We start from the raw sequence: 25776 nt of genomic DNA on the forward strand, positions 1-25776 counted from the left end.
TTAGAAAACACCCTGCACTCTAAGCCTAATGCGCAAATCCGTGTCCCCTGGAAGGCACCCTTCCAAAGAATCATCACGCACGAGCGACTCCTCCATTAATTAAACCACCACGCTAACGAAGCCTGGTTTAAAAAACCGTGGCTCCCTAGTTCAAAAAGAATGGATTCCATACTTTTAATTGCCGCCAACTTGCCCTGCGAACGCCGCTGTCCCCCCTCGCCCATCATTTCCTCCTCTCTTTCTCTATTCGAACACGCAACCCGCACGCGACAAAGCGCGCGTGCCACGCATCAAGCCGAGAGACACGACCCTCGTTACGGAGAAATCAGCGCAGATTTATCGAGCAAATTGGATCGAGTCCTTCCGCCCGTGGGGACCAGTTCCCCGTCGCTCTGGAACAAAGGTTCTCAACCCTTCTGCCTTCAGACCGATTGACTATGACTAAAGCGTTCCAGGAAATGGATGCTGCGTGGCCTGGAATCGGAAATGTGCGCGTGGGCCTCCCTCTTCGGGGCCCGACCCTCTTATGATTTATGTTCGACAGCTCACGATATACGGAGAATAAACACTGCTTCTTGCTTGCATGGGGAACTGGAAGACTCGAGTACAGTAGTCGAAGTTTCAATTGTTTCAAGAAACTCTATTGGAACGTAAAACCCATGCTGCTGTTGTACTTCCAAGTTCCCAAATCTGTAGCTAAATATTTGAATCGTGGAAAATGTATGCACAACTAATTTCTGATACTTTGTTTTCAGGGTGTTGAAACCCCCTGGTGGCGGAAGCAGCGACATCTTCGGCGCCGCGCCCGAAGAGACAAGCCCCCGCCGCGTGAAGAATCACAACCAGTCGCAGCTGGGCTCGGCGTTGTTCGGTGACGGCCCGAAAAGCAACAGCAACGAAACGCCGCGCAACAAGCCCGGTAATGATTCATACAATCGCCTGTTTGGCCCTCCCGATGCCCCACCCACCACCCCAAACGCGAAAAATCACATGCGCAGCAATATACCCCTCAGCGGGGACTCGACATCGTCCTCTACTTCGTCGCTGTCGTCGGTGTCGCCCGCGAAGAGCACCGGCAGCTCGGACTCGATCGCGGGCGTTCTCAACGGATACGCGGCCAGCAATGGCAACAACCTGACCAACGATGTTACAGGTAAGGCTATCTCTCGTCTCACCTTTCTGCCCCGCTCACCCCCTAGATCGACAGGAATACTGTTGTAACTGTCCTCTGGTCAGGTGGCAAACTTTTTTTGGTGTACGGTGCGAGCACGATGGAACTAGCCGCTCCTAAGAGTTTCGTGCGCACTAACGTGTACACGCACCTCGGTTTCCTAGTGCGAGTTGGCTATAGTCTGGAGGAAATTCTCTCAAACCTGGCCACTCAGGGACTGTTCTCCTACTTGGGAGCTGTGGAAGAGGGATCTTTAGATTTAAGAGGGAGAAATAGTGGTTTTTGCGCAGGGTGTTCGAGGGCAAGAGGCAGAAATTTTGAGGGATGATTCTACTTGCTAGAATTAGATGTAAATGAGGAATGGTGAAATTGCGATTGAGGCTTCCTTTGAGAATTGTTAGTTAACGAGGGAACGCTTAAAATAGGCACGTTAAGTGTGTCTGACTTGGGACTTATTCTACTGGCTGCTCTGTGTCTGACTTAGGACTTATTCTACTGGCTTCGCTGGGTCTGATCTTGTTAATGCACGCTGACAGTAGAATAGGTCTCCAGTCAGACACATTAATAGCTGTGAGAGGAAGCTTCGAACGTAATTTTTTCATTCTTGATTTTCCTCCTATTTTATTAGATAGAATCACCGTGCATCTTCACTGAAAATTCAGGAGAAAAATGGAGCTTTGAGTGGCCAATAGATTCTGTTCTGACTATAGCCCACTGAGCATGACTACCAGTATAGACATCACGTGGATCAGGATCATAATTTCTCAAGTAGCTTCTTTCTTTTGATTTTAAACGCTGCAATTGATTCAAGTTTAGTTTCTCTCATTTTTGCTCTTTGAGACTTGCTTCTTGTGGATGATTTACGAGCAACCACAAGGGTTTCGTTGGAACCCTAAGAGGGCTAATTTTGAGTTGATCCTGTGCAACGCCGAGAACTGCAATGAACACTTAAACTCGCACTGTATTCGACCTATCTTGAAATATGTGTCTGTGTGTCGCAGGCTCTTATCGGAATTAACGCGTGACTCGACTTTTTTTTTAATTTTATTCTCGTCGATCATCGCGGACAGAATTTATTTGAATCGCCGAATACTTTTGTCAGGTTCCATGTTTATCTCTTGAGCCAGCGAGTTAGCGGCAGCTTTTCATACGAGTCTCGGTTTATCTTCTCTTGCCTGTCGATGGCTGAACAATGGAAGCATAAAAATCCGATTCGCTTCGTTTTGTCGGTGTGGAGCTAGCGAGACACGAACGAAACTTTTTCTGTGTGTAACTAATCCATGGCTTTGCCACCGAAAAAAAGTCATCCTCTTGAATTATTCGCAAGCAGCTTTTAGGAGAATCAAACGATTTCGTAAGTGTGCAAAAGAGACACGTTCAAGTAGATGACACGACACTCCTCCCACAACACATTCTTCTTTGATTACGAGAGCTCGCGTTTCACGCCGTGGAAATTATCATTTCCCTCCTGGATTCGTCACCGTTTATGCTTGATTTGCGTTATCACATTTTGCCCGCGATCCGATGTTCGCTTAGATACGGGGCGTTGCAAAAACCGTGGCACGAGATTACGAAACCAGTTAAATCTATAAAATAATTAGCAGGCAATCGTATTCTTATAATTATACCAATTTTAATGAAAACTCTGCATCATTTACTGCTCCAAAAAACGAGCTCTCGCTCTTTTTACTGTATATAAAAAATTTTAATTCGAGTCTCGCGAAATTTCCCTTCTGAGTTAGCGTTTCTTTAGAATCTCAGTTACCACTATCCCTTTTTTATTGTATTTTATTTTATTTAGAGTCTAGGCCACAAAAGTTTATCGATATCGCTCGGTGTTCGATTCGACTTCGCGAACAGGGCCTGCCCACGGAATTAGATACACATATTTTGAGTTAGTCACCACTTAGTTCTTAAGTTCAATCCCAATACACCACGTAACATACATTTTCTGCTTACGGCAAATAATTCTTCATCGATTTTTTCTATTTAAATATTTTTCAATGCACAACATTTGCAAAGAACATAATACTTTCTTTTCCATTTTATTTATCAAGAATCGTTAAGAATTTATTTACCGTATTTTGTTCGTATCGTTCGCATTATCAGTGATGGTCCATCCACATGTATTTATTTAATGTTTTAACTTAATACCATTAATGAACTTAACATTGTTCCTATGATTTCACCACAACTTACTGCTTGGATTTGACTTCTGATTTCATTCGTGTGTCAACTAATTTTCTTCTCTTTCATTCCTCATCCCTTCATGGTTACTTTAATCGCTTATCAGCATCCTAAACTGATTTACTTCTTGCTTGTGCTTCACTTATTTCACCCACGTACAAACACAGTACAATCTTCTGTTCCTCTTCTGTTTTTGACCTCGTTTTTGCATGGACGAATCTAAGATACCTAGTCCAAACATAATTGCCTCTATAAAAAACAACTAATATCAAGAATCAATAACAATTTCAATCATAAAAATACTCTGTAGACTTCCAAACAAAATGACCAATGTTAAAAATAAAATAAGGTATCTTCGACTCGCCCAAATGGAACAAAGTCGCGTGCACTAACACAATTACGGGTTGGGTTACGGTTGTGGATTTTTGCTACGCGGTTGTGTCGGTGCATGGGGGTGGTTGATGATGATGGTGGTGGTCGTGGTGGTGAATTCTGGTGCGTGTCGCTTTGCGTGCACCGGCCTGTGAACTGTCGTCCTCTGTGCCCTCCTACCCGCTCGAAACCACCCTGCCAGGTGGATCGTCCTGCATTACGCGCAACCCGGTCACTGGAGACGGAGTTGATGTGACGCCTGTGAGGCGCAACGTGCGAAGGTGTCGAGGTAACGTTTGCCCATCTTGTTCTCACGATTTTCTTCTTTCAGACGCGTTTGCCCCCTCCCCCAGTCGCCACCATCCTCTTCCTCGACTGCATCGAGCCACGTTTTGTGATTTTTCTTTCCACTATCTCGATAAATTGAAGATTCTTCTCGTACGCTGCCTAAAACAGTCAGGGGATCACTGTTCCGCGTGAAACTCTTGGTGAAATTATCATTGCTGAAGCAGTAGTTGAAGGAAATTGGATTTACATTTTTAGGGGGATGATTTAGAAACTTTGGGGTTGAAGATGTTCCTTGTTTGCTCTATTTTGTATAAGTGAGGCTTGAATAAGTAATGTATTCGCCACTTTTTGTGAGATTTAAGTTTGTGATAAGAGTAGAGAAGGTGGTGGCACTCTAGAGTCAATTAATTTTTTTAGTATCCTTAAAACTATGTCAAATTTTCATTTGAGTAAACTAGATATACTGGACCAGAGAACTTGAGATTGAATTGTCATGTTTTACCAGTGTTTTTGATAACAATGACTTCTCGAGGATTCATGTATACATGATGATACGCATATGGTTCTATTTTTACACGTTTTATAATTAAAGAGACTGATAAAGTTAGCCTCAGGTCAACGGGACATCGCGAGAGATTTATGCAGTTAAAGTATATCACTGATAAACTTCGTTCTTGTATTGTGATCCTTTCATCGTTTTAGGCAGTGCGGTACGGTAACGAGAAGAGAATTTATTTATAGCTGAATGTTTTAACTTATCATTTTTTCCTTGTTTAGCATTCGTCGATGAATAATTTACATGATTCTTTGCCGCTGAAGAAGAGGATTGTACATTATTTCAATATATCTTTATTTTTTTTATGAATGTAATGATTTTTCATGTGTGTTAGCATTAGTTTGGATAGTTTGGAGTACTTCTAGTATTTAGTTAATTGAGTTTTCTTTTAAGCAATTTGTGTTCCGGAATTCTACAATTTTTTTCAGCTATAGAAACCATTAGAACATCCAAAGAACAAGTTAAATCATTTTTTTGCTTTCAATCTTTCGAGTTTTCTTCCTTTTGATTTTATTATCAATTGCTTCGTCCAATTCTTTATTCGTCTCCTGTTTTTCACAATCCACGTCTCAGATTTGCTTGAATCTCGAGTCTCTTGACCACCATAAAACTTTGCTACATTTTCGAAGCTCGTTTCGATACGCAGTATTCTAAGAACACGGTTCAAGCAACTCTGGGATCACTTTTCCATAGGTCAACATACCTAATCAGTAATAGAGAACGGTAAGTTCACTTACTCATGGGTAGATTACGCATTGCTCTGTCTTGCGTAGCCTAAGTTCTTCTCAAGTAGCTCTCGAACACAATAAATACATCGAATCGTTCTTTATCAGTGCATCGAGCCAACTGGCTGTTCCTTACATCATTTTACGCTTCATTGCCTGTCCAAAGTAAACCCCCTTGCTTGTCCCTGTCCCCCTTTCTCTACGATAAAGAACGAAACTAAAAAAAGACCAAAGAAGTAGAGAAAAATATGGGATTCTTGAAAGCATGCAGAGATACTTCGCGTGAAATCTTGATACACTTCTACAACAGTGTTACACGTACACAGACACAGCCTTACAAAGTGAATAAAAAAGCGAGACCACATTACACAAATTCCTCTCCCTCGAGCAACTCGCTCCAGAGAAACCTGAAACGTTTTTACGCCTTTGATAATTATTGCATGCGACTGTGAAAAATTGGATAGAAATCATAGGCAACGAGGAGAGTGGACCGCAAAAAGAGGATACCTCGGAGTCCAGTGATAAAGATACAGAACGGTCTCGCGATTACTTAGTCACCGTCACGATAGCGCCATAGAGATTCATTCCATAAGCTGATCCTTTGCTAGGAAGAGAGTGGAGGACCTTCTGTCTCAGCTTCGACTGCTTTGACTCTAAAAATCGAGCACTGAAAATGTTCTTCCGCAGATGGGAACCCGGTAACTGGGACTGGCTACACGGAGCCGCAGAACAATGGACCGACGATGCAAAACGGAACATCCAGCTCGAACTCCAGCGAGAAGTCGGACTCGTCGCCAGCCGCGAAAGCTCCTGCTCGTACGCGCGTTCCACCAGGCGGTTTCTCGTCTGGCCTCTGGTAAAACCCTCATCGGGATCGCAGCCGAGCATCGGCACCCTCCTTTGCGCCCGTTGACCCTTCCAGTGCCCCGAGAATTCGATTCGAGAATTGAGAGCCCTCCAAAACGATTCTAGAGCGCCTTCTGTTCAGACCCGTTCTTTTTTGGCGTCGTTTCCGCGCGTAGAAGGTTCCAAGAGACTGAAGACGACGTTTAGAGAAAACCTTCGTTTCGCTTTTGTTCACGATTCTTCCTTTTCTGATGAAGAGAGATAGTTTTACCCTGACTCTCGCGGTAGATTGGCTTTTAGAGTACTGTCCAACATTTTCACGGTTTGCCACTGTTCTGGGTTTCTGGCTGTGAGCTGTGTTCAAGAGGAAATTTATCAGAGGAGTCTGATGACACAGTAAACGATTACTATATATTTTGACTGAAATAAAATTCTTGGTGGACATGGTTTATATTTGGGAGACTTGAACAGTGGTATTTGCGAGAATATGAACGCCTGGAAATTTGGGACTTGGAAATTTTCTGTACCATGTTGAGTTCGGCTTCGTGTGGGGTGATTCTGACCTCGGGGTACGAATCTGTGGCGAGGAAGGAGATAAAGATGTTCTATGAACGAAGATTGTGCAAGCTATGGTCGTTGAGTTATGAGGATTGAAGGTTTACCTTGTTCGACTTGTAACTTGAGGATTAAGCTTGGTCCGCCTGCATTGATGTTTCATCTTTATTCTTTTTTTCTTTTCTTATAAGTAATTTCAGTAATCACCCTACTTGAAGCCTGAAGAATGAGTCGTGTTCTTGCTTTCTCTTCGTATTTACATAACAGAAGGTATTACAATTCAACTAATCGTACGTAGGAAAAGTTACACGCAAAATATTATTCTTATCAGCGTAACGAGTAAACAGTTTACTTGTCTCTATCTATCCTCCGTATACCCTACGAACTCTTCTTGAAACGATACGAAAATTGATTAAGAACTATTCGTTTGTACTAGTACGAAACTTGTCGCTCCTTTTTGCTTCTTCGTTTTCACTGGATATTATAAGTAACGCATAAGGATTATTATTGTATTTATTTCACAGCAGAGACCTCTCATGCACACAATTATTTTTCCCTTTACGTTTCTTTTCGGAATAGAAACAGACTTTTCATCGTCGTTTTTTGGTGTGAGTAAAATTATTACATTGTTTGTATATCGCATCTCGTATTCGTCATAAGTAGCCCGTTTGTACTCTGGCATTAATTAATAAAAATTTTGTAAGCAACAACCCCTGTGTGTCTCATTTTCACATCTGCTTTTATTATCAAAATACATGAATATGATAATATCAAACAATACTGTCGAAATATTGCGACGAAGCATAATAAATAGAAAAAATATTAGAAACACGTAATGCTACAATATACCTAATTAGGAATTATCATCAACATACTCTCACGAAAACTATTCTGAAAACTAATTGTAGATTTTACATTGCAGCTATGAGGTCCCTTATCGCTGGCCCATCACCTTTGCACAGAGCAGCGAAAATGTGTTTCTGATTCGTCTCCTGTTCCAGCCTCTTCGAAATTTCGTGAGCTCTGTTTGTAATTACAGGTGGCACACCAGCTAAACGAGCAGCATTGAACCCGTACGACTTTGGACAAGCCCCTTCGCTGAGTTTATACAGGAACGTTACTGTTTCTTGTGACACTTCATCTTCCTCTTCATTTTCCACCATACAGGCCTACAAAAATTACAAATTTAAGTAATTCCTCGCTACAATAATTTTATTTTAAAAATTAAAGGTATACCATATGAGCCAACGTGACGTTATTATTAGTCTTATAATCTTCTACCAGAGAATGATAATGGGTTGAAAATAATGTACGACATCTTAATTTTGTAAGTGCGTTTACCACCGCTGCTGCGATCGCTGTACCATCGTAGGTTGAAGTACCACGACCTTTGAACAGAAAACATAAAATGTGAAACCCCTTTCTAACTTTATGTTTAGGATTTGGATTATTTTCTTACCCAGTTCATCGAGCAAAACTAAAGAATAAGGCGTAGCATGTTGTAATATCGCAGCAGTTTCGCTTAATTCCACCAGGAAGGTACTCTGACCAGCCAGAATATCATCGTTTGCCCCCAGTCTTGTGAAAATACGATCCACTATCGTTAAGCGGCAGGAACTTGCTGGGACGTAACTTCCCTATAGGTATATTGATTTTATGTTTATACAATAAAATACTGAACAAGTTTTTTGTATTTAAAAAACTTACTATTTGCGCCATTATAGTAAGAAGCGCAACTTGGCGCATGAGCGTCGATTTACCGCCCATGTTCGGTCCAGTTAAAATCATGAAGGAGGCTTTATCTTCAACTGCCAATAAGGTATCATTTGGTATGAAATTATCCGAAGAAATACACGGATGCCGACCATCTCGTATCTCGATGAAAATCTATTAAAATTAAAGGAAATTGGGATTAGTACCACAAATTTTAATTAAAGTAATGGAATCATGCGAAATGGAATCACCTTTCCATCAGAGCCATCATTAATTTCTGGTATGCACATATCTCCAGTAAATGTATATTCCGCTAGGGAAATGAGAACGTCTAAGACAGACAAATTATAAACAGCCGTGCTCCACATATCATATTTCTCACTGAACTGTGCGAATATTCGTCTGTTTAGATCCTTTAGCACTTTATCTTTCTGCTCCTCAGCGTTAATTTGTCTGCTCAAAAGTTCCTAGTGAAATGTAACATAATTACTACGAATGCAATACTCCGTAATGATTTCTATTCACAAACTATCTGGAGAAAGGTAAAAACCTTTGCCTCGGCAGTGTAATATCGCTTGAATCCTTTTCTTTGCGACTGGAGTTCGTATCCAGATCCAACCTTTTTCACCTGCGATTCTGGTATTTCAATCTGATAGCGTTTCTTATCCGATCCATGGAACGTGACTTTCACGCCAAAGTGCTGTTTTTGTTTTTCAAGATATCGCTCCAGATCCTTCTTTATCTCCGCCAGTTCCATTAAAACAGAATCGTATTCAGAGTCGACTCCTTTCTTTGGAACGATACAACCTTCCTTCTTCGCTGCCTCGTGATCAAACCCAGTCTGGAATGCGCATTTCAGAATTATATCCTGTTTAATTACTAAATTATCCTTTACCTGGAAATACTAATTACCTTAAAGTAATCTAGCGTTTCTCTTAATGAAGGAAACTCGCCGTTCGGTTCTATTTTAGCGCACCGACTTATCAAAGTGCTATTGAAATCTGAGGAGCACAAATGTCATTCGATTTTTAGAATTATATGCTATGAATCGTAATTGAATTGAAGATCATATAAAAATATATTCGATGTAAACGTACCTTCGAATAAGGCAACTACTTTTAAGACATCCTCAAAGCCGTTTAGAGTAGTAATAAAATCTACGATCTTTTTCCTGGAGTACGTTGGACCCTCGAACATGATTGCTCTGCCATCGGGATGATTGTTCATTCTCGCTGGATTTCCAAGAGCATGAATCTTGCTAAGCAATCTTTCAAGATCGGGAAGGCCAGCCAAGATACTGCGAGCAGTCTGTACTGCTTCTGTACGATCCATCAATTCTTGTATAGCCTTCTGACGCTCAATTATAACATTTTTGTTACAAGATGGTCTGCAGATCCATTCGCGCAATAATCTGTAATCATACGAACATGATTAGAACAATATAAAAAAATTATGTTCATTCAGTGCATACCTCTTTCCGAATGCAGTGCAACAACGGTCCAACGTTTTCATTAAGGAACCCTCGCCAAAAATCCTCAAGTTGTTAATAGTTATAGCATCCAAAACCTAATAATTACACATGATAATTTATTTATAAGTCTCGCAAGTATGGCCAGACAAAGCTTATAAATACCATATTGTTCGCGAATTTGGAAGTAGTGGAAGATTGGTTTGAGAAATCCGGCGGAATGTAGGACTTAAAGCGTCCCTGGGCTAGTAGCTGTTGCTCAAGAAAGTAATCTTTGAGTAAGTAGATGCAGCCTCCCAAAGCATGTACTGCTAATTCTTTGTCATCAGCCGGAGTTAAGCCTAAACTGTCTCCTGCGGAAAAATAAAAGGCTGTATAAAAGTGGAATAGTAGAATACAGAATATTTACCTGGATTGAGATACAATTGTAAACCAGTGGGCCAGCAGAATCCAGAGTCTGATTTCTTAAAGTATTCCCCTTCATGAAGATTCTATAAATCGAAAGAATGAATAAATAGCAAGATAAAGGCTAGTCTAAGTAATTTAAGATTTGTGGAAATGCTATACTTACTTTTAGCGTTGTCGAAGATGACCAAAATTGAGTTTCACGTAGCAATGGTTCTTTAATGCACGCAGCTAGAGTATTATTTAAAATTTGCAGTGTCTTCTGAGATAGATTTCCACGCTCGTATACAACCTAAAATATAATAAATTTAGATTTGTTTTTGTAACTTGGAATTTTCATAGAATAATTGGACAATGGATTATTTACGTGAACTGGTGGGTAATGGGCAAGTAAGGTCAGTATTCTAGAATTGCATCGGTCATCTTCAAACTGTCCAAGATAGAAGTCTCCTATTGTAGTATCCAAGAAACAAACTCCGTAATGGGACACGTTCGAACCAGGTGGACATTTTTCAACGAGTGACAAGAAATAATTAGAATTCGGTGTGGATGCTTCCACATCCAAAGGAGTATATACCCTCGTACCTTTGGAACTTATTTGACAGATTTCTCTTTTCACAACTTTGTCAAACTTTGTTATCTTAGTCACTAAAAATGAGATGTAAAATTAAATTATAGGAATCTCAGGATGAATGCAGTGTTCTATTGATATCTTACTTTTGCTGCAACGCTGTGCCATCATATCTGGATTCTCTGTTTGTTCAACTCTTGCTACTTTGTATCCTTTTTCAATGAGACTTGCCGAAAAACGGCCATATCCAATTTCTGGGAATCCAGAGTGTGCGAATTCACCCTATAATTGATCACATTTATTACACTTAATCTGTACAAATTTCGGGGAAAAAGAATTGAAACACCTACGCGCATGTATGTAAGATTAAGTTCCTTGACTCCAATAACAGCATCCATATGATACAATTCATAAAACTTTCCCACTTTGAAGAAGAGTACACAATCAAAATGTTTGCTTTTCAGCTCCCACCACTGCCTCATTGCCTGTAAAGATCATAGCTCAAAAAATCGTCTCCTTATATAAAAATGTACAAGTTTTTTATCACGTATCTTACTGGAGTTTGATTATTTAGAAAGTCCAGAGGTACATAAACAGTCTTAGGATCATAGTCTGGATCATTCATTGGTTTTCTATTGATGTCCCTTATTTTATCTGGTTGTAGGAAGTCATACTTTAAATGTGGCCAAGACTCCACAACACTATTCGAGGTTTGGGCTTGATTTTGCTGGGGTGCTTTTACTTCTTTCTTATCCTAGTAACATTATTTTCTAATTACCAATGAAATAAACAAATTCTAGTGCTTTTTTGCAAACTTACAGCTTTAAATTTCCTCCTTCCAGCACCTTGTTTCTTTCTAGTGTCATTAATGACTTTTCTTTTCTTCTGAAACAGACCTTGTGCTAAGTATTTTGAGTTAAAAATTTCTTTAATATAATGAACAGTCTACCTGTGGTGATTCCTCTTCACTTTGTGCTTCTAGCTCACTTTCACTAACATCCTCACTGCCTGAATCAGATTCTTCTGACTCATCTGTTGGATCTGTATTAAAATGAAATCAATAATAATTTCTTCAATAATTAATTACATCATTATAAAGACTTTCTACAAACCAGGCTTAAAATCATCTCCAGAATCATCTCCAGATTCCTCATCAGGTATGATTAGTCTTCGCTTTTTGGGCTGTGTTAGTTTAGGCTCTGCTTTCTCTTCTTCTTCTTCATCATCCTTGTAAACTCTTTTCCTGTCCTCTACTTTTTTATTTTCTTTCCCCTTGCCTGGAGTCTTGACTGTAAATAATATTAAGTTCACAATTTTTCATCTTAGGCTTAAAGAAGTTAAATAAATAAATTTTGGACATAACACATGTGTATTCACAGAATGCATCTGTCCATGTTTTTATTTTTTAAGCTGCAATTACAGATTATGCAACAACATGTGCGGCCCAAGTATCACAGAAAATGTGATTTTCATCGCATTATGCATCGCAAATCTGAATCAATTCATCGTAAAAGGATTATTAGAGTATATACCTTTGTTCCTTTGTTCCTTTGCTCTTTTCGGTGTCGCAGGTGATCCATTAGATTTTGGTTTATTATCTGGTCTGGCAGTTTTCGGCGACGTGAAGTAATTATACAATGTATTTACTTTCGACATTGTGCCATAAATAAATAACACAACAATTACGAATTACGTTAGAAAAGCCTCCTTCAAATTGCTCTTCGTAACGATTTCAGTCTCGTGGGTGAGTGGATTGAAATCCCGGTAAAACTTTGGTTTTCCTAAACTCATTCGCTTTCTCTTTTACGTTCTGAAACAACGATGCAAAACTAGAATTTAATTCTTAGGCTTTTTCTAATTAGTTTAGTATTCCATTAACATTATATGTTAGATAAACTGAAAAAAAACTGCAAGTAGCCAAGTATTCACGAAGAAATAAAGCCTTAACGAGTCTATTATTTATACTATTTCTAGTTACATTTATTCCAGTGATTTTTCTACATTTGCTGTCAATTTCTTGCAGTGGCAGCTTTGAATCAGGAAAACAATAATGGCGTATTCGGTGAACATCTCTGTGGAGGCACCGATCGAGAATCAGATCCAAGAAATAACTTACGATGGCCAAGAAATTTACCAAGCGTACGTAATCTCTTTCATTATTAATTAGAATCGTGTAATAATAAATTGAACATCAATTAAACTACAAATAGATAAATCTCTGTATTCGTTGGCTAACCTCAGTGTCAGTAGAACGTTTTATTTACGATTTATTTACCGAGTAACATATTGTAAAAGAGTTCAGTCGAATGAATTTTTAATTTTCAGACCGCTTACATTGTCTGAGAACTTGGCGAAGATCGCGCAAAAAATCGACTTCAGTAAAACTAATGGAGATGACATCAAAAAGGAATCTGAAGGAGGAGAGAAGGGTGAAGAAGATGCAAAGGATTCTGCCTCCTTCCAGTCCTCTCTGTGGCCCTGGGATAGTGTCCGAAATAAATTGAGGTTTTTAATTATTCTGGGATCCTATAACATAATTCTGCAAGGGTGGTTGGGTGATGTTATTGTTATTTACAGAAATGCCTTGACTGAAGTATGTGTATTGGCAGATGTACTTGCAATAGCAAAAGAAAAGCATTACATGGTTTTGGATCCTGTGCCACAAGAATTGGCAGAAGTAAAGCCTATGGTACAAGTGTATGCTAGGAAGAAAGCTTTGGCTGGAGCTGCATCTGTTATTATGATGGGTGCTGATAGGTTAAAGAATTGTCAGAATGAATTAGCTAGAAATAGATCAACACCAGATTTCCATATTGAGTTATTAAGATTGAGGCAAAACTGGCGTTTAAAGAAAGTTTCTAACTCAATTATTGGTGATCTTAGCTATAGAACAGGTCCATTTTTTTACTTACTCTTTTGTAAATCACTGTTTAAGACTTCATATTAATGGTAAAAAATTTATAGCTGGTTCCAAGTTTCCTCAAACAGGCATGTTTGAAGTTACAAAAGCAGAAGAGGAAGAGAAAAGTAACAACAGTCCTCCTGCTTCTCCCAGTGCTAGTAATAATACAACAGGACAGGCCCATCATCCTGCAAATCCAAAGGCATCTGCTTTGCGTGTTACTATACCTAGTGAATTACAAGGTGTTGCCTACATAGAAGTACTATGCCAGAAGGGTAAGCATTTACTTATATTGTAAGCCTCAGCTTTAGGGTATCATTATCTGTAAAAATATTATTTTATTTAACACATCTGCTTAGATCAAGAGGACTTATGTAGCGCAAATATTAGTCTACTCAACAATAGTGCACACAGTTCTAATGCAGACATGCATTGGCAGCAGAAATTGGAAGCTGCCCAGAATGTCCTCTTTTGTAAAGAACTGTTCAGTCAATTAGCAAGAGAAGCAGTGCATTTACGTGCGCCCATACCTCACATGGTCGTCGGAAACCAAATAATGGCCACGGTACTTTCATTTTCATAATTAATGCATTTGATTCTCAACATGTTATAACATTCTTATCTAATTCTAGGTACTTCCCGGAATACAATTAATCATAGGACTGTGTCACAGTACAGGAAACGACAAAAAGCCTACTGCACCACCTCCTCATAAAATCGATCACGATCACGTCCTGGAACACTCGTTGCATCAATTGCTTCGCGAAGTGCATCACAAGAATACTCATCATCCCTTCCCTCATCCTTCTTCTGGACCTCTGGGACCCAGCAAGCGAAGATGTTTGGCTGGTCCAACAGCTGCCGATAGATACGAACTTTTAGAAATGACGAAAAGTCAGACTCTATTAGAACAAATTATACAACAAGCTCAACATTTTTTCATGCGATTGCGCACCGAGTACGTGTTAGATACGATAGCGAAAGAAGTTAAGGATCCTCTGATCGTTTCTCATTGGAATGCATTGAACTCCCCCACACAGTCCTGTGTGAAGATCAACATTTTAACGCATGGGTATGATAGCGTTTGTCGAACGTCGCTAGTAGTTCACGTGGGAGAAAAATCCTTGAAGTGTGTCTGTAGAGACGGCAGAGTTATGCATATGAGTTACGAGCCTCAGGAATTACGGGACCTAATTTTCTGTCAGGTAATTAGCACTTCAGTTTCAATATCTGAGTCTTTATTGATTACTTATTAATTATTTTACATCATCGCAGATTTATCAGCACCAAATAACAGCAGTACAAGCTTTAGCCAAGTGTATGGGCTGGCAGTTTTTAGCTAACAGTTCGCATTTGGGTCTAGGCGCGGTGGAACCTTTAGGAAACGCTAGCAGTTGCATTTTGGCGTCACCTATAGGCGACAGGTATTGTTTTTATTTATCAGAAACTTCAGTTCATCGTTTTAATACAATTTCTGCTTTTATTTCTAGGATGATAGCTGTTAGATGTGAACCACAAACAGGAGTACAAGTAGCAATAGCTCATTCACCCAGGAAAGACTTTTTCCCTGGACAGTTAGTACGGGAAAGAAAGTGGGAAAACTTGGGTGGATCTTTCAAAGAAGTTCGATGGGATAAAATGGAAGGGAAAAACTTTTTAAATAAAATGGAACTACTTATGGCTTCCTTGACAAGCTCTTAGAGATATTATTAATGACTGATTAGGAATCTAATTGTTCCACAGGGTGAAAATTCATGATCATAGATTTAACTTTTTATCTTGCATCTCAAAATACACTTTTTTGTACAATCAAATAATAGATGATATTGCTAATGATATCTATCCCTATCTTTAATTATTTTCATTTGTCTTGGTATATTCTTTTACTTTGTTTTAAATGTTGAATCAGATTAATTTTATCATTATTTCTCATCCCAACTTTATAAATCATTTCATCCTGTGGTATTTGTTATACTGAGTAAGGATCGTGATAAAGTGTATTCTCAATTGTACAAAAATTGTCTTTATTTGAAGAACATATGAAATGTAATACGAATTGAGTAATAAACCATTATGAAATGGTAAGTGAAACAGAATGCCAAATATACAGATGGTACACTAAATGGTAAACTGGATGATAGACGCCTAAGTTACAATCATTAGCGAATTTTTCATATATATACAAAAACGAACAATTCCTTAAATATTATCATTAGTTGTATAATGCTTCCAAATAATTTGTTTTTTAATTGTAAGGCGTGAATTGATGCATAAATTTACTCTGCTCTCTGTTCGATGCAACATGTACAATATAATATACACATACACGCATTCTTTCGTGTCACATTCACACTCTTTTGAAAATTTTGTCCTGCTTGAAATATGAGAGAATATCATACACTTCGGTACAATTAAATTGTGAAATGGAATATTATCTCGGTTCGGTTATACAATCATTTTTATAGGATTAGGGACGGACTAGCAGCACGACCAATAATATTCTGCACTGGAGTGTTATGAAAACAACAGAGTAATCATTTCTCGATAAGTTTTTTAAAATGGGGTCAAACCACACATTTACAACTTGTAAAAGACATTTACATTTGAAACAATAAATAATACTGATACGCTTAACAAGTTATCAGACATTGATTTTGGTCAAGTGTAAAAGTTTTGTTAAATAAGAGTTAAGGATTCTTTTTAATCTGTACAAATACATTCCCAACAATTGGTGGCTTGATTGATAATATCAAGGAATAAGGTACAGTCTGTTAATATCACACCTTTTCACACACAAGTGTACATTAAGGTAGTGAACAACTTTCATGAACTACTGACTAAGAAGAAGATTCTGTTGTTCCATAATGTTCATTTCTGTTAAGTTCAGCTACTTATTTCAAGTTTGTAGTCAATATATTCTCCCTTTCATTTCCTTGAAAAACATTGAGCTATACTTTGAACTCTGCCACCAGCAACTTTAAATGCCAGTGTAGTTGTGATCATTAAAACTATATAAGCAGATAAAGTGGTGGCTACATAAGCCTGATACACATTGAGTAAGGTCATACACGATACAAACATATGTGAAGCAACAACCCAAACAACTTGTCCCCAATTTTTTCTATCCAGAGCTGCAAAAAATACAACTCCCCAGAATGTATGCAACAGGATAAAGCAAAGAGTTGTAGCTGCAGAGATTATGAAAAAATATTCTGTGCCTTGTTTGAGTCCCATTGTTCCAGGTCCAACTGCATCTGCCAGAACATTGACCAGAGCAAATGCTCCACTCATAAAACCAAACCCTAAGCCACACACATAGGCAAATACGTGTCTGCTGTCTGCCACATGTGTTGTTGTTACTTTTTCTAAGCCTTTCTCTGCCTTACGAAGAGCCCAATATAAAAGATACCTGCGCAGAAATGAAGAGGCAGTATTCAGTAGAGTGTGTATGCGATAGAAAACGAAAATGTGTAACGTAAACATTTGATAGTTATATTTTGGAGTACCTGAATGCTTCTTGAAACAGCACAGAGAACACCAGTCCAAAAGCAAGGTGGTTTTGCAGGGGTACTACAGCGTACCAAAGCACCGATGACAATAGCAAAGAAATAAGCCAAAAGAAGGCACTCGCTATCAATATGATAATTCTGATCGGTTCAGCTGCGACGGTGAACGTAAACATGGCCAACGGTGGGCCGAAGGCCAAAAAGGCGCAACCAAAGAAATCCATTACTGTCATTTTTCCTGCGTTTGATGTCAAATCCTTTTATGTCGTTCTGATTATTATTGCACTGATTAACTCCGTCGCAATGCTAAATGTTCATAACGTAGCGAAGCCTTCGCACGGCTTGGGGACCAGCACTCACTGGCGGGCACATTTATTTTCCCTACTGACTATTGGAAACGTGAAATACACCGATAATAGTGTAATTGGAGTCGAGTGAATCACGATCAGTGATGAAATCGCTTGGCACGACTCCGCTAGGTCTTCCTTAAAAAATGTAAACTTCTCGATAAAGAGAGTTTTCGATATATCGATAGCTCCCGTTATAAACTGTTAAGGTATGTATTATCACGCGAACAGTAGGGGAAAATTCTCGTGCTAATACTTTGCCAAGAATCGACTTTGCATTCAGTCAATAAAACGAAAACAGGAATAAGAAAAGAAATTGGAATTTGTTTGTTACAAAGTTGCAAAGTCTAATGTAAATAAATGACATCTAATAATGCTACTGTATATTCTTTTTACAGGTCTAAAACTATTGTAAAGTAGCTAGAACTCGTTATGTAACGTGAATATATAATAAAATTAATTATTTATTGTTATAAAGTGATTTTATTAATCTTCGTGTCTTGTAAAACTTTGCTTATTTTATTTTTTCTTGCTGCAAGCTTTCTTAGAGGTCCTACTACTAGGAGAGCATTGTTTGTAATTAATTAAGGTCGCCTGTTATTGTTGTGCATTGCAATATTGTTAATTTATTGCTTTTTCAACATTTGAAATTTTCTAAAGGGGCACCGGGCCCTGATGATACGGCCCTTAAGAAAAGTTGCTAGCGACAACTTCGACATCTAGCGGCGATCCGCGAACTACGATTTTTCAATCAGGACTGTAATATCGGGCGCGGTACCCCTCAATACTAATTTTCTAAATCATTAAAAAGCAAATCAACCGCCTATTTTTTATGCAAAATCAGATGGAATCCTATAGGGCGAAAAATAAAAATTCCAAATATATTAGTAAAAGCATAAACAATTGATTATTTAAACAGAAAATAATGAATTGATTGTTCTTTGTCTATGTACAGCGTTATATATTATTCTACTAATAATTACGCATTATTTATTGTTAATTAAGGTCGGCTATTATCGCTCTGCATTGCTATATTGTTAAATAATTGTCTTTTAAACATTTGAATAATTTTTTCATAAAGGGGCACCAGGACTTAATAATACGATCCTTACTTTACTTGATTTCTAGTTGAGTACAAGTGGCGCCATCTGGATCGCCGCTATTTTTTGAGTTTCCACACCCGCGCCCCCTCGCCCTAGGTCCGTCACGCCGCCCCTTAGTTCCAATAGCCGCCGCCTAGCGGCGCTGATGTAGCGGCGCTAGTTCACATTTTCACCGCTAGATGCTAGGCGATTTCACTGTCCATATTTTCTGAATGTCAGGTTGCCATGTGTATTTGAAAACAAGTCTGTTTCGTATCAATAAAATATTATTTTACGACATAGAAACAATGTAATAGATTGCCTTTGGTTCATAGTCGTCAGCAGATTCCCTGATTAATTTGGAATATTACGATAAGAACGAACATTATTGCTATATTTCGTTTTGTATTCGTTAAATAAAACACAATTGTTAAGATGTTAAATCAACAATCTACACTATTGCCTTGTGTAGATTCATATATTGAACCACTTTTAACAAGTGTCTTAAAAACTGATAAACTCGGTAAGATAAAAAGAAACGAGTTGGATACAAATCATGTCAACATTGTGACATACACTTTAAAATATTTATTATATTTCTACTATTTTTTTAAGGGATATGTTGTGGAACAGTTGAGGTAGACTCTGTATCTTCTAGCTGTGGCAGAACCAAAGGGGATCGCTTTAAGTTATCTATTCCATATGCTAAACAAAATCTAGTTTGGAATGTATTATTTGACTCTCAGTGCCCTGAGATGGGTCCTGATTTTTTATTTAATGATAATACTTTCTTAACAGACATGGATATTGATACTGTATCTCATAAAATACCAAGCCTTGCTCAGTGGAATCCTAATGACAAGAATGCATTAGTGAATGTACTTATTGAATTGTTATCCTGTTATAAACAGTATCAGGTTTGTAATTTATAAAATATGTAACATTTATATTATACAGAGTTCTACACTGCCTTTTTTGTTTTAGATAGATTTACTTCAGAAGCAAAATCGATTACAGATAGAGTATAATATGTTAATAAAATCTACAGAAGTGAAATCAAAGGATGTTGAAATAATATTATTACCATTAGGTTCTAAGCCAACTGAAGCTAAATTCTTAATCAGTTTATCAATAGATGTTTCAAAGTTGCCCCATTCAATGACTGAATCAAGAAGCAATGTAGCAATGCTTCTTGTAACATTTTGTGGGGCAGATTGGAATCGTATTATACCAGAACTAGTCTTTCCAAAATATATAGAAAAAATGCTTGGTGGAGCAAATGCATTGCATTTACCAAACTTCTCATCTGACACATGTTTGGCAGATTATGTGCCAGACGTAGAGAACTATATAGCAGGAAGAGTGTGTAATATTTTTTTATCAAGTTTTATGTTTATAGTGTTATTCCAACTAAAATGAATTTTGATTCCAGATGAATTTATTGGCAGAAAGCTTAGAAAAAAGAAGAAGCTTCACAGCACAAATGTTATCTTTTCTATGTAACAAGGTTATAGAGTATGATACTGTAAATCATACATATATAACAATCTTATTACAGAAAGATGACTTCCAGTGTATATTGTTCGTAAATCTTTCATTAGTATTTCCTAGAGAAAGACCTACATGCTTATTTCAATCAATATATCATATGACAAACGAGAGAACACTATATTCAGAAAAGGTAGATTTGCCTTATCATCCACAATGGTCAACAGAGAAAATAAGGGATGAATTTATCTCATTTGTTGAACAATACATTAAGAAATTTAAACATAACTCATGCTCTTTATATCCATAAACATATTGTAATTAATAACTTATAGTAGAAAAGATATTATTACTTAAGTCCTTTTATTTTTTAAGTTTACTCAATACAAATGAACCAGTGATATCAGATTTATTTCGTACATTTATGAAAAGAAGTTATAAGCATAATCATGTGTATACATATTATTTTTGTGATAAAGGTTGCAATTAAATTATATTGATTTAAATAAATATATATATGAAACTAATTACAAATAGTACTGTTTATATAATATTACAAAGTAAAAGAATATCTTGTACTACAAAAACTTTATCGAAAATATTAGTAATTTCTGTTGTATACAAGTATGCATAATCAACTATCGTACACGCATAATGCATGCATGTATGTACATGCACACAGAGTGAAAATTACGCGATACCATTAAAGAATCTAAGATCAAGTGTAATTCATAAATGTAGACATTTTGATCAAATTCAAATACGACATACAAAAGGCCTTCTTTCGCGAATACCAAACAACTTCTTTATGCTACAGTGAAAAAACAAGACGTAGTAAGAGGTTATACTATCATCTTTTGTATGTCTCCATTTACTGATATTATTAAATGATATCGCATATCAAAGGTCATCTCAAACCTCTTTCGTTTAACAGAACACTCGTTTCTCTTTTCGGAAGAATATCATATACCACCATGATAAAATACTTGAATCAACAGGAGAGCATTAACATCGATAAAAATTTATTTGAGAAATATAAGTTCAGTGTGGATCAATTAATGGAACTTGCTGGTCAAAGTTCCGCTATTGCAATTGCCCGTATTTATTCGTCGTTGAAAAATTGTACGCAAAAAATTTTAGTCTGTTGTGGTCCAGGAAATAACGGCGGCGATGGTCTTGTCTGTGCGAGACACTTGAAGCAATTTGGATATTCTCCTGAAATTTATTATCCTAAAAGGACTAGCAACACTTTGTACGAGAATTTATTGCATCAGTGCATTGAAAATGATATCCCCTTGGTGGAAAATGATCTAGAAGAGTTTGCCACAAAACGTCTGTGTCACTTTGGTCTCATAGTAGATGCTTTGTTTGGATTTAGCTTCAAGCCTCCTGTGAGAGAAACGTTTGTTCCTATTATTCGTCTATTAGAAAGTACAAGTATTCCTATTTGTAGTATAGACATACCATCGGGCTGGGATGTTGAGGAAGGACCACCTGCAAGTGGTGGCATAAAGCCAGAGATGTTGATATCATTAACTGCTCCCAAAATGTGTGCTCAAAAGTTTGAGGGAAAGTATCACTACTTAGGTGGACGATTTGTGCCTAAGAAGTTGGAGAAAGAGTACAATCTCACTCTACCTGAATATCCAGGAACTGATTTAATTGTTTCTCTCTGCTAAACATGTGTTTTAACTAGATTTTAATCCTTGTTGTGTAACATTTCTACAATCTTTCTTATCAGACTTATGTATTACGATTTTAAATAAATTTTTTTATAAATAACTACGTTTTTTATGCTGATATAATGGAACTTAAATAAAAATTCGTTTCCCTTTTTGAATGTTCTAAGTACTTCACTGTTTATATTTTGTATATTTTGAAATATTATTTTAGCAATTTTCATAACTGTTTAAAGATCTGTAGTCTACTTATAAGAGAACTCGAATAAAAATTATGTTGAGTGTTTTGAGTACTCGAAAATTCATACGATTTGAATGTACCGCTACATGATTGTCTTTAGACATCTAGGTGGCGTTTAATACCTAACAACACATTGCGCTTACTATTTTCGATGTTATTTATAAAATATATGAACAATTAATAGGCAGCAGGATCCAAGTGACGTTGTGGCTTTATAAAAAGTCATTAAAAATAGTTATAACTAAGTTCTTGGAAGACAGTATTGTACTATACTTGCAACGAAGTATCAAATTTTATAAGATGGTAAATTTGCGACAAACTGTATACTTAATTACACGTATCGTTTTAGTTTAATATGCATCTTTTTTAAGGCACAAGAAGTGGAGGAGACTATGAAACGTATTCAGTCGCATAAGGGAGTAGTTGGAACAATTGTAGTTAACGCGGAAGGTGTGTCACTTTTACAAGAACCTAATATGAATAAACTGATTAATTTCCTATCAATATACAGGCATTCCGATTAAATCTACTTTGGACAATACTACAACAGTGCAATATGCAGGCCTAATAAGTCAATTGTCAGACAAAGCAAGATCTGTGGTACGAGATTTGGATCCGACAAATGACCTCACTTTCTTGCGTATCCGTAGCAAGAAGCATGAAATCATGGTTGCTCCTGATAAAGAATTTATACTTATAGTGATACAAAATCCAGTTGATTGATGGCTAACAGAGGAAGTAACATATAAGAAAATATATGCTTCATTATTTGTTGGTAAATTATTTTATGCAGCACATTCCATTTTAAATTTATTTAACACTAGTATTGCAAAAAGCTGTTTGAATTTTACTTCTTGAATATTCTTAAAGGATGTGCTTTACAGTTGTCACTAAGTGCTAAAGATTGTGCACATTGTGCTATAAAATAGCTAAAAAGAGAACACTGAATGTTAATTGAAAACATAAATCATTAGATTCCTATTAAAAACCTTAATTTATTACAAACAGTATAGTTAATAAATTGGTGTATTATATAATAACTTCATATTATTGTTTTTAAATAAAATTTAGTTATAATCTTAAGAATCAGACTTCACTATTGTTCTTTATCTCTTCACTATACAATCACTGCATTTAGTTATACTTAAGGTCTCTGGTTATAATCAAACAATCATATAAAAATAATAGAGACAGTTTTATTTATTATATAAAAAGTATACAAAGTACATAAAGTTTAAAAATAGTAAAGCATACACAATTTGCAATGCTTTAGTAAAATTTCTATAATTTGTTTTTGTCTGTTAATTATCACTTAATTTTAGTATGTACTTATATTAAGGAATGATAACTTTTTCACATGAATATATAATTATTCAGAGAGCATAATAAAAATATAAACTATGTATTACACTAGCATCATCTAGTCAAAGAAGGCCTTTAATAAGCCTTATACATGGCAGTATTCAGGATAAAAAATTCATTTCTTTGTGCAATATCTTATCAGTTTTAGTCATTACTTTCAAGTAATTAATTCAAAGATTGCATAATGCAAGGATGATACTTGACAACTTGCACTAAGAAAAGTTTGAAAAAGTTAAGAATATATAAAATTAATAAAAATAAATATATTAACTATATATGTACAAACTGTATATGTTACCTAAACTTAAATATTTGTACCATTTGTAAACAATAAATATATAAATTAATTAAATTTTGTTTAAAATTCTGTAAATATAATCTATAACTATTTTAAATCATGATTGTATAGAATTCTGATGCTTTAAGGAAGGATGGAAAACAGTATAATAAACAATCATAGCTGTTATACCTAGCAGAAAAGGTATAATACAAAGAATAATGAGTATATTAAAATACCAAGCATTTTTAACTTCATTTGATGAAGTGTATATCCAAACTACAGTTGCTGTAATGTTTTCAAGAAAACAAACTATGTAGAAAAACACGTGTTTAAGGAATGTACTACCATCTACTGCATTTAAATATATAAATACATGAACTATACCAATTACTACCGAAAATAATACAGAATAAACACGTTCTTTAACTGTTGGAGGGCAGTGTGGAGCATGATTATAGTTTCTACAAAATTCCAATATGCCATGAGAATCAAGAATGATCCAAGCAGTCATACCTATCCAATGACAAATGCAACCAATAGCAGTGTATAGAGGCCAGATGCTTGCAATAACACTCAAGGATAATATCCTTGAAACTGAAAAATTTATTTAAAAATTTAGATATTTAATTTTTTTATACAGGGACAGTTCACATACCTGTTGTACAAAAATGCCATAAAAATTGAAGAATAGTTCCTGTGATCCCAATGTTCAGCTTATCTTGTTGAGCTAATCTAATACTACGGTGGTAACTAGCCATAGCCCATCCCATACTTCCAAGTGAGCTGAGGATACTAGCTACTTGATGTATAACTATAATTAATCCAAATAAAAAAGTTTACATTCATAAATCTATGGCTAAATATTATAAAAATGTTGACTAATAAATAACTAAAAATATATATATACATTCAAAATTAATACTGTTGTGGTAATGTTTCAATAATATAGTTAATTGTAAAACTTGTTGAGGAGCAGCTTCCAGAAAGCATTCAAACACTCTTAGTAAAGCAACATCTTGGTCTTCCTTGAGCATTTTCATATAGTAATGTCTCTGACCATGACGGTCTCCTGCTTTTTTGTACTTATAAGCCTTAAGGGCATATATTAAAGTTTGATAATATCGAAGTACTGGTGCCAATTGAAATGCAATGACTATAACACAGTATAACTTCTTTGTTAGCATTGCATGTGTGCATTTGGATTCAGAATGACCAGATTGCACATTTGCCTGTAAAAAAAAAGAAACAGCTGCTTTAAGATCAAAACAAATGTTTATAGTGAATTAGGTATTTCATTCAATTATTCTATACCTTGTCATCTTGATATTGCATTCTTCTGCTAATTATAACGTTTATAATAGAAGGTAAAAAAATAAAAACAGTAGTCCATGCAAAATATGTAATTTTGTTGGATAATAAATATCTAATGGCAAGATTTAAATCAATTGCCATATCTACAATGTGCATGAGGATGGAGGACACAAGAAAGAAAATATCCAAGTGAGATATACTTGGATTTTTCAAAGGAACATCTACATCGTCGCTATCCAATTCCAATACTGGAAAAATACCGATGATTTGTCGCGTATGAAGATGTTTATTATTTCGAGCCTCCATTTTCTTGTTATTATTAAATAATCTTAATTGTCATAATTCAGATTCAAGTAAATTTAGTTGTATAATTAAAATATGTTAACCATTTCATTTATTGTTATCGAAACATCATGTTAAGAATAACCTCCATATGGATATTTACTTTTCGTAACTTCACTGAATTCAAATAAATAACATTGTTATATTTTAATTATTTATTTATAACAATACGCGTACTTATTCACGTTATTGTATATATAAACACAACTTTTGTACGTAGATACATTGTCAATTGTTTTGACAGTATATGGCGTGCAATGTGTAAACTCTTGATTTACACGTCATTGAATTTGAATTTCGTTATCATTCATCAGTCTATAAAATTTTCTACTAAATAACGACATTTTTTCAGCTCAGGATTTATTAATTCCTCCACCCT

The 25776-nt window shown here is 36.4% G+C and overlaps 8 protein-coding genes across 15 annotated transcripts in view; 5 read left to right on the forward strand and 3 right to left on the reverse strand.

Moving 5' to 3' along the window:
* The window catches only part of Jupiter (microtubule-associated protein Jupiter), a 48672-nt gene extending 41262 nt beyond the window's left edge, over positions 1 to 7410 (forward strand). For 2 of the 5 annotated variants that reach the window (XM_076382871.1, XM_076382870.1), the window contains exons 2-5: positions 756 to 1153; positions 2502 to 2525; positions 3933 to 4019; positions 5987 to 7410. In XM_076382871.1, coding sequence (XP_076238986.1) covers positions 756 to 1153; positions 2502 to 2525; positions 3933 to 4019; positions 5987 to 6159 — 682 coding nt within the window. In that variant the 3' untranslated portion in view covers positions 6160 to 7410. Of the gene's footprint in view, positions 1 to 755; positions 1154 to 2501; positions 2526 to 3707; positions 4020 to 5986 lie in introns of those variants that run through there. The other 3 variants (XM_076382872.1, XM_076382874.1, XM_076382873.1) reach the window with 3 other exon arrangements.
* Positions 7411 to 7542: 132 nt separating this feature from the next.
* On the reverse strand, positions 7543 to 12677 carry Msh6 (DNA mismatch repair protein Msh6). Of its 3 annotated transcripts, none has more exons than XM_076382867.1 (20): positions 12390 to 12674; positions 11970 to 12146; positions 11807 to 11898; positions 11677 to 11739; positions 11414 to 11611; positions 11208 to 11342; positions 11004 to 11139; positions 10654 to 10934; positions 10453 to 10578; positions 10291 to 10372; positions 10047 to 10234; positions 9885 to 9979; positions 9511 to 9824; positions 9326 to 9414; positions 8964 to 9254; positions 8665 to 8880; positions 8408 to 8587; positions 8160 to 8337; positions 7937 to 8088; positions 7543 to 7869 (listed from the first exon to the last, which is right to left on the reverse strand). In XM_076382867.1, the coding sequence occupies exons 1-20, from the start codon at positions 12511 to 12513 to the stop codon at positions 7612 to 7614; spliced, it is 3375 nt and encodes a 1124-aa protein (XP_076238982.1). In that variant the 5' UTR covers positions 12514 to 12674; the 3' UTR covers positions 7543 to 7611. The 3 variants fall into 3 exon arrangements, with proteins under 3 accessions (XP_076238982.1, XP_076238980.1, XP_076238983.1); XM_076382865.1 differs by having other exon boundaries at positions 11677 to 11742; XM_076382868.1 differs by lacking the exons at positions 7543 to 7869; positions 7937 to 8088 and having other exon boundaries at positions 8167 to 8321; positions 11677 to 11742; positions 12390 to 12677.
* Positions 12678 to 12899: 222 nt separating this feature from the next.
* On the forward strand, positions 12900 to 15460 carry Med17 (mediator complex subunit 17). 2 transcript variants are annotated; one of them, XM_076383310.1, is made up of 8 exons: positions 12900 to 12996; positions 13183 to 13362; positions 13435 to 13751; positions 13822 to 14034; positions 14119 to 14324; positions 14392 to 14964; positions 15035 to 15183; positions 15250 to 15460. In XM_076383310.1, exons 1-8 carry the CDS (start codon positions 12908 to 12910, stop codon positions 15458 to 15460), a joined length of 1938 nt encoding a protein of 645 aa, XP_076239425.1. In that variant the 5' UTR covers positions 12900 to 12907. The 2 variants fall into 2 exon arrangements, with proteins under 2 accessions (XP_076239425.1, XP_076239424.1); XM_076383309.1 differs by having other exon boundaries at positions 15035 to 15460.
* Positions 15461 to 16682: 1222 nt separating this feature from the next.
* Aph-1 (gamma-secretase subunit Aph-1) lies at positions 16683 to 17735 on the reverse strand. Its single transcript, XM_076383311.1, has 2 exons — positions 17266 to 17735; positions 16683 to 17168 (listed from the first exon to the last, which is right to left on the reverse strand). Exons 1-2 carry the CDS (start codon positions 17496 to 17498, stop codon positions 16685 to 16687), a joined length of 717 nt encoding a protein of 238 aa, XP_076239426.1. The 5' UTR covers positions 17499 to 17735; the 3' UTR covers positions 16683 to 16684.
* A 1208-nt stretch (positions 17736 to 18943) lies between these two features.
* Positions 18944 to 20676, forward strand: LOC143182457 (BRISC and BRCA1-A complex member 2). Its single transcript, XM_076383448.1, has 4 exons — positions 18944 to 19217; positions 19310 to 19611; positions 19679 to 20056; positions 20127 to 20676. Exons 1-4 carry the CDS (start codon positions 19130 to 19132, stop codon positions 20490 to 20492), a joined length of 1134 nt encoding a protein of 377 aa, XP_076239563.1. The 5' UTR covers positions 18944 to 19129; the 3' UTR covers positions 20493 to 20676.
* Positions 20677 to 20855: 179 nt separating this feature from the next.
* On the forward strand, positions 20856 to 21958 carry Naxe (NAD(P)HX epimerase). Its single transcript, XM_076383449.1, has one exon. The coding sequence runs from the start codon at positions 21070 to 21072 to the stop codon at positions 21859 to 21861; it is 792 nt and encodes a 263-aa protein (XP_076239564.1). The 5' UTR covers positions 20856 to 21069; the 3' UTR covers positions 21862 to 21958.
* Positions 21959 to 22234: 276 nt separating this feature from the next.
* Robl (dynein light chain roadblock) lies at positions 22235 to 23188 on the forward strand. The gene is made up of 3 exons (XM_076383427.1): positions 22235 to 22405; positions 22474 to 22552; positions 22614 to 23188. Exons 1-3 carry the CDS (start codon positions 22403 to 22405, stop codon positions 22823 to 22825), a joined length of 294 nt encoding a protein of 97 aa, XP_076239542.1. The 5' UTR covers positions 22235 to 22402; the 3' UTR covers positions 22826 to 23188.
* A 446-nt stretch (positions 23189 to 23634) lies between these two features.
* LOC143182441 (XK-related protein 6) lies at positions 23635 to 25657 on the reverse strand. Its single transcript, XM_076383426.1, has 4 exons — positions 25056 to 25657; positions 24652 to 24973; positions 24400 to 24555; positions 23635 to 24338 (listed from the first exon to the last, which is right to left on the reverse strand). The coding sequence occupies exons 1-4, from the start codon at positions 25359 to 25361 to the stop codon at positions 23860 to 23862; spliced, it is 1263 nt and encodes a 420-aa protein (XP_076239541.1). The 5' UTR covers positions 25362 to 25657; the 3' UTR covers positions 23635 to 23859.
* Positions 25658 to 25776: the final 119 nt, after the last annotated feature.

This window comes from Calliopsis andreniformis, chromosome 8, assembly GCF_051401765.1.
Source record: "Calliopsis andreniformis isolate RMS-2024a chromosome 8, iyCalAndr_principal, whole genome shotgun sequence".
Lineage (NCBI taxonomy): Eukaryota > Metazoa > Arthropoda > Insecta > Hymenoptera > Andrenidae > Calliopsis > Calliopsis andreniformis.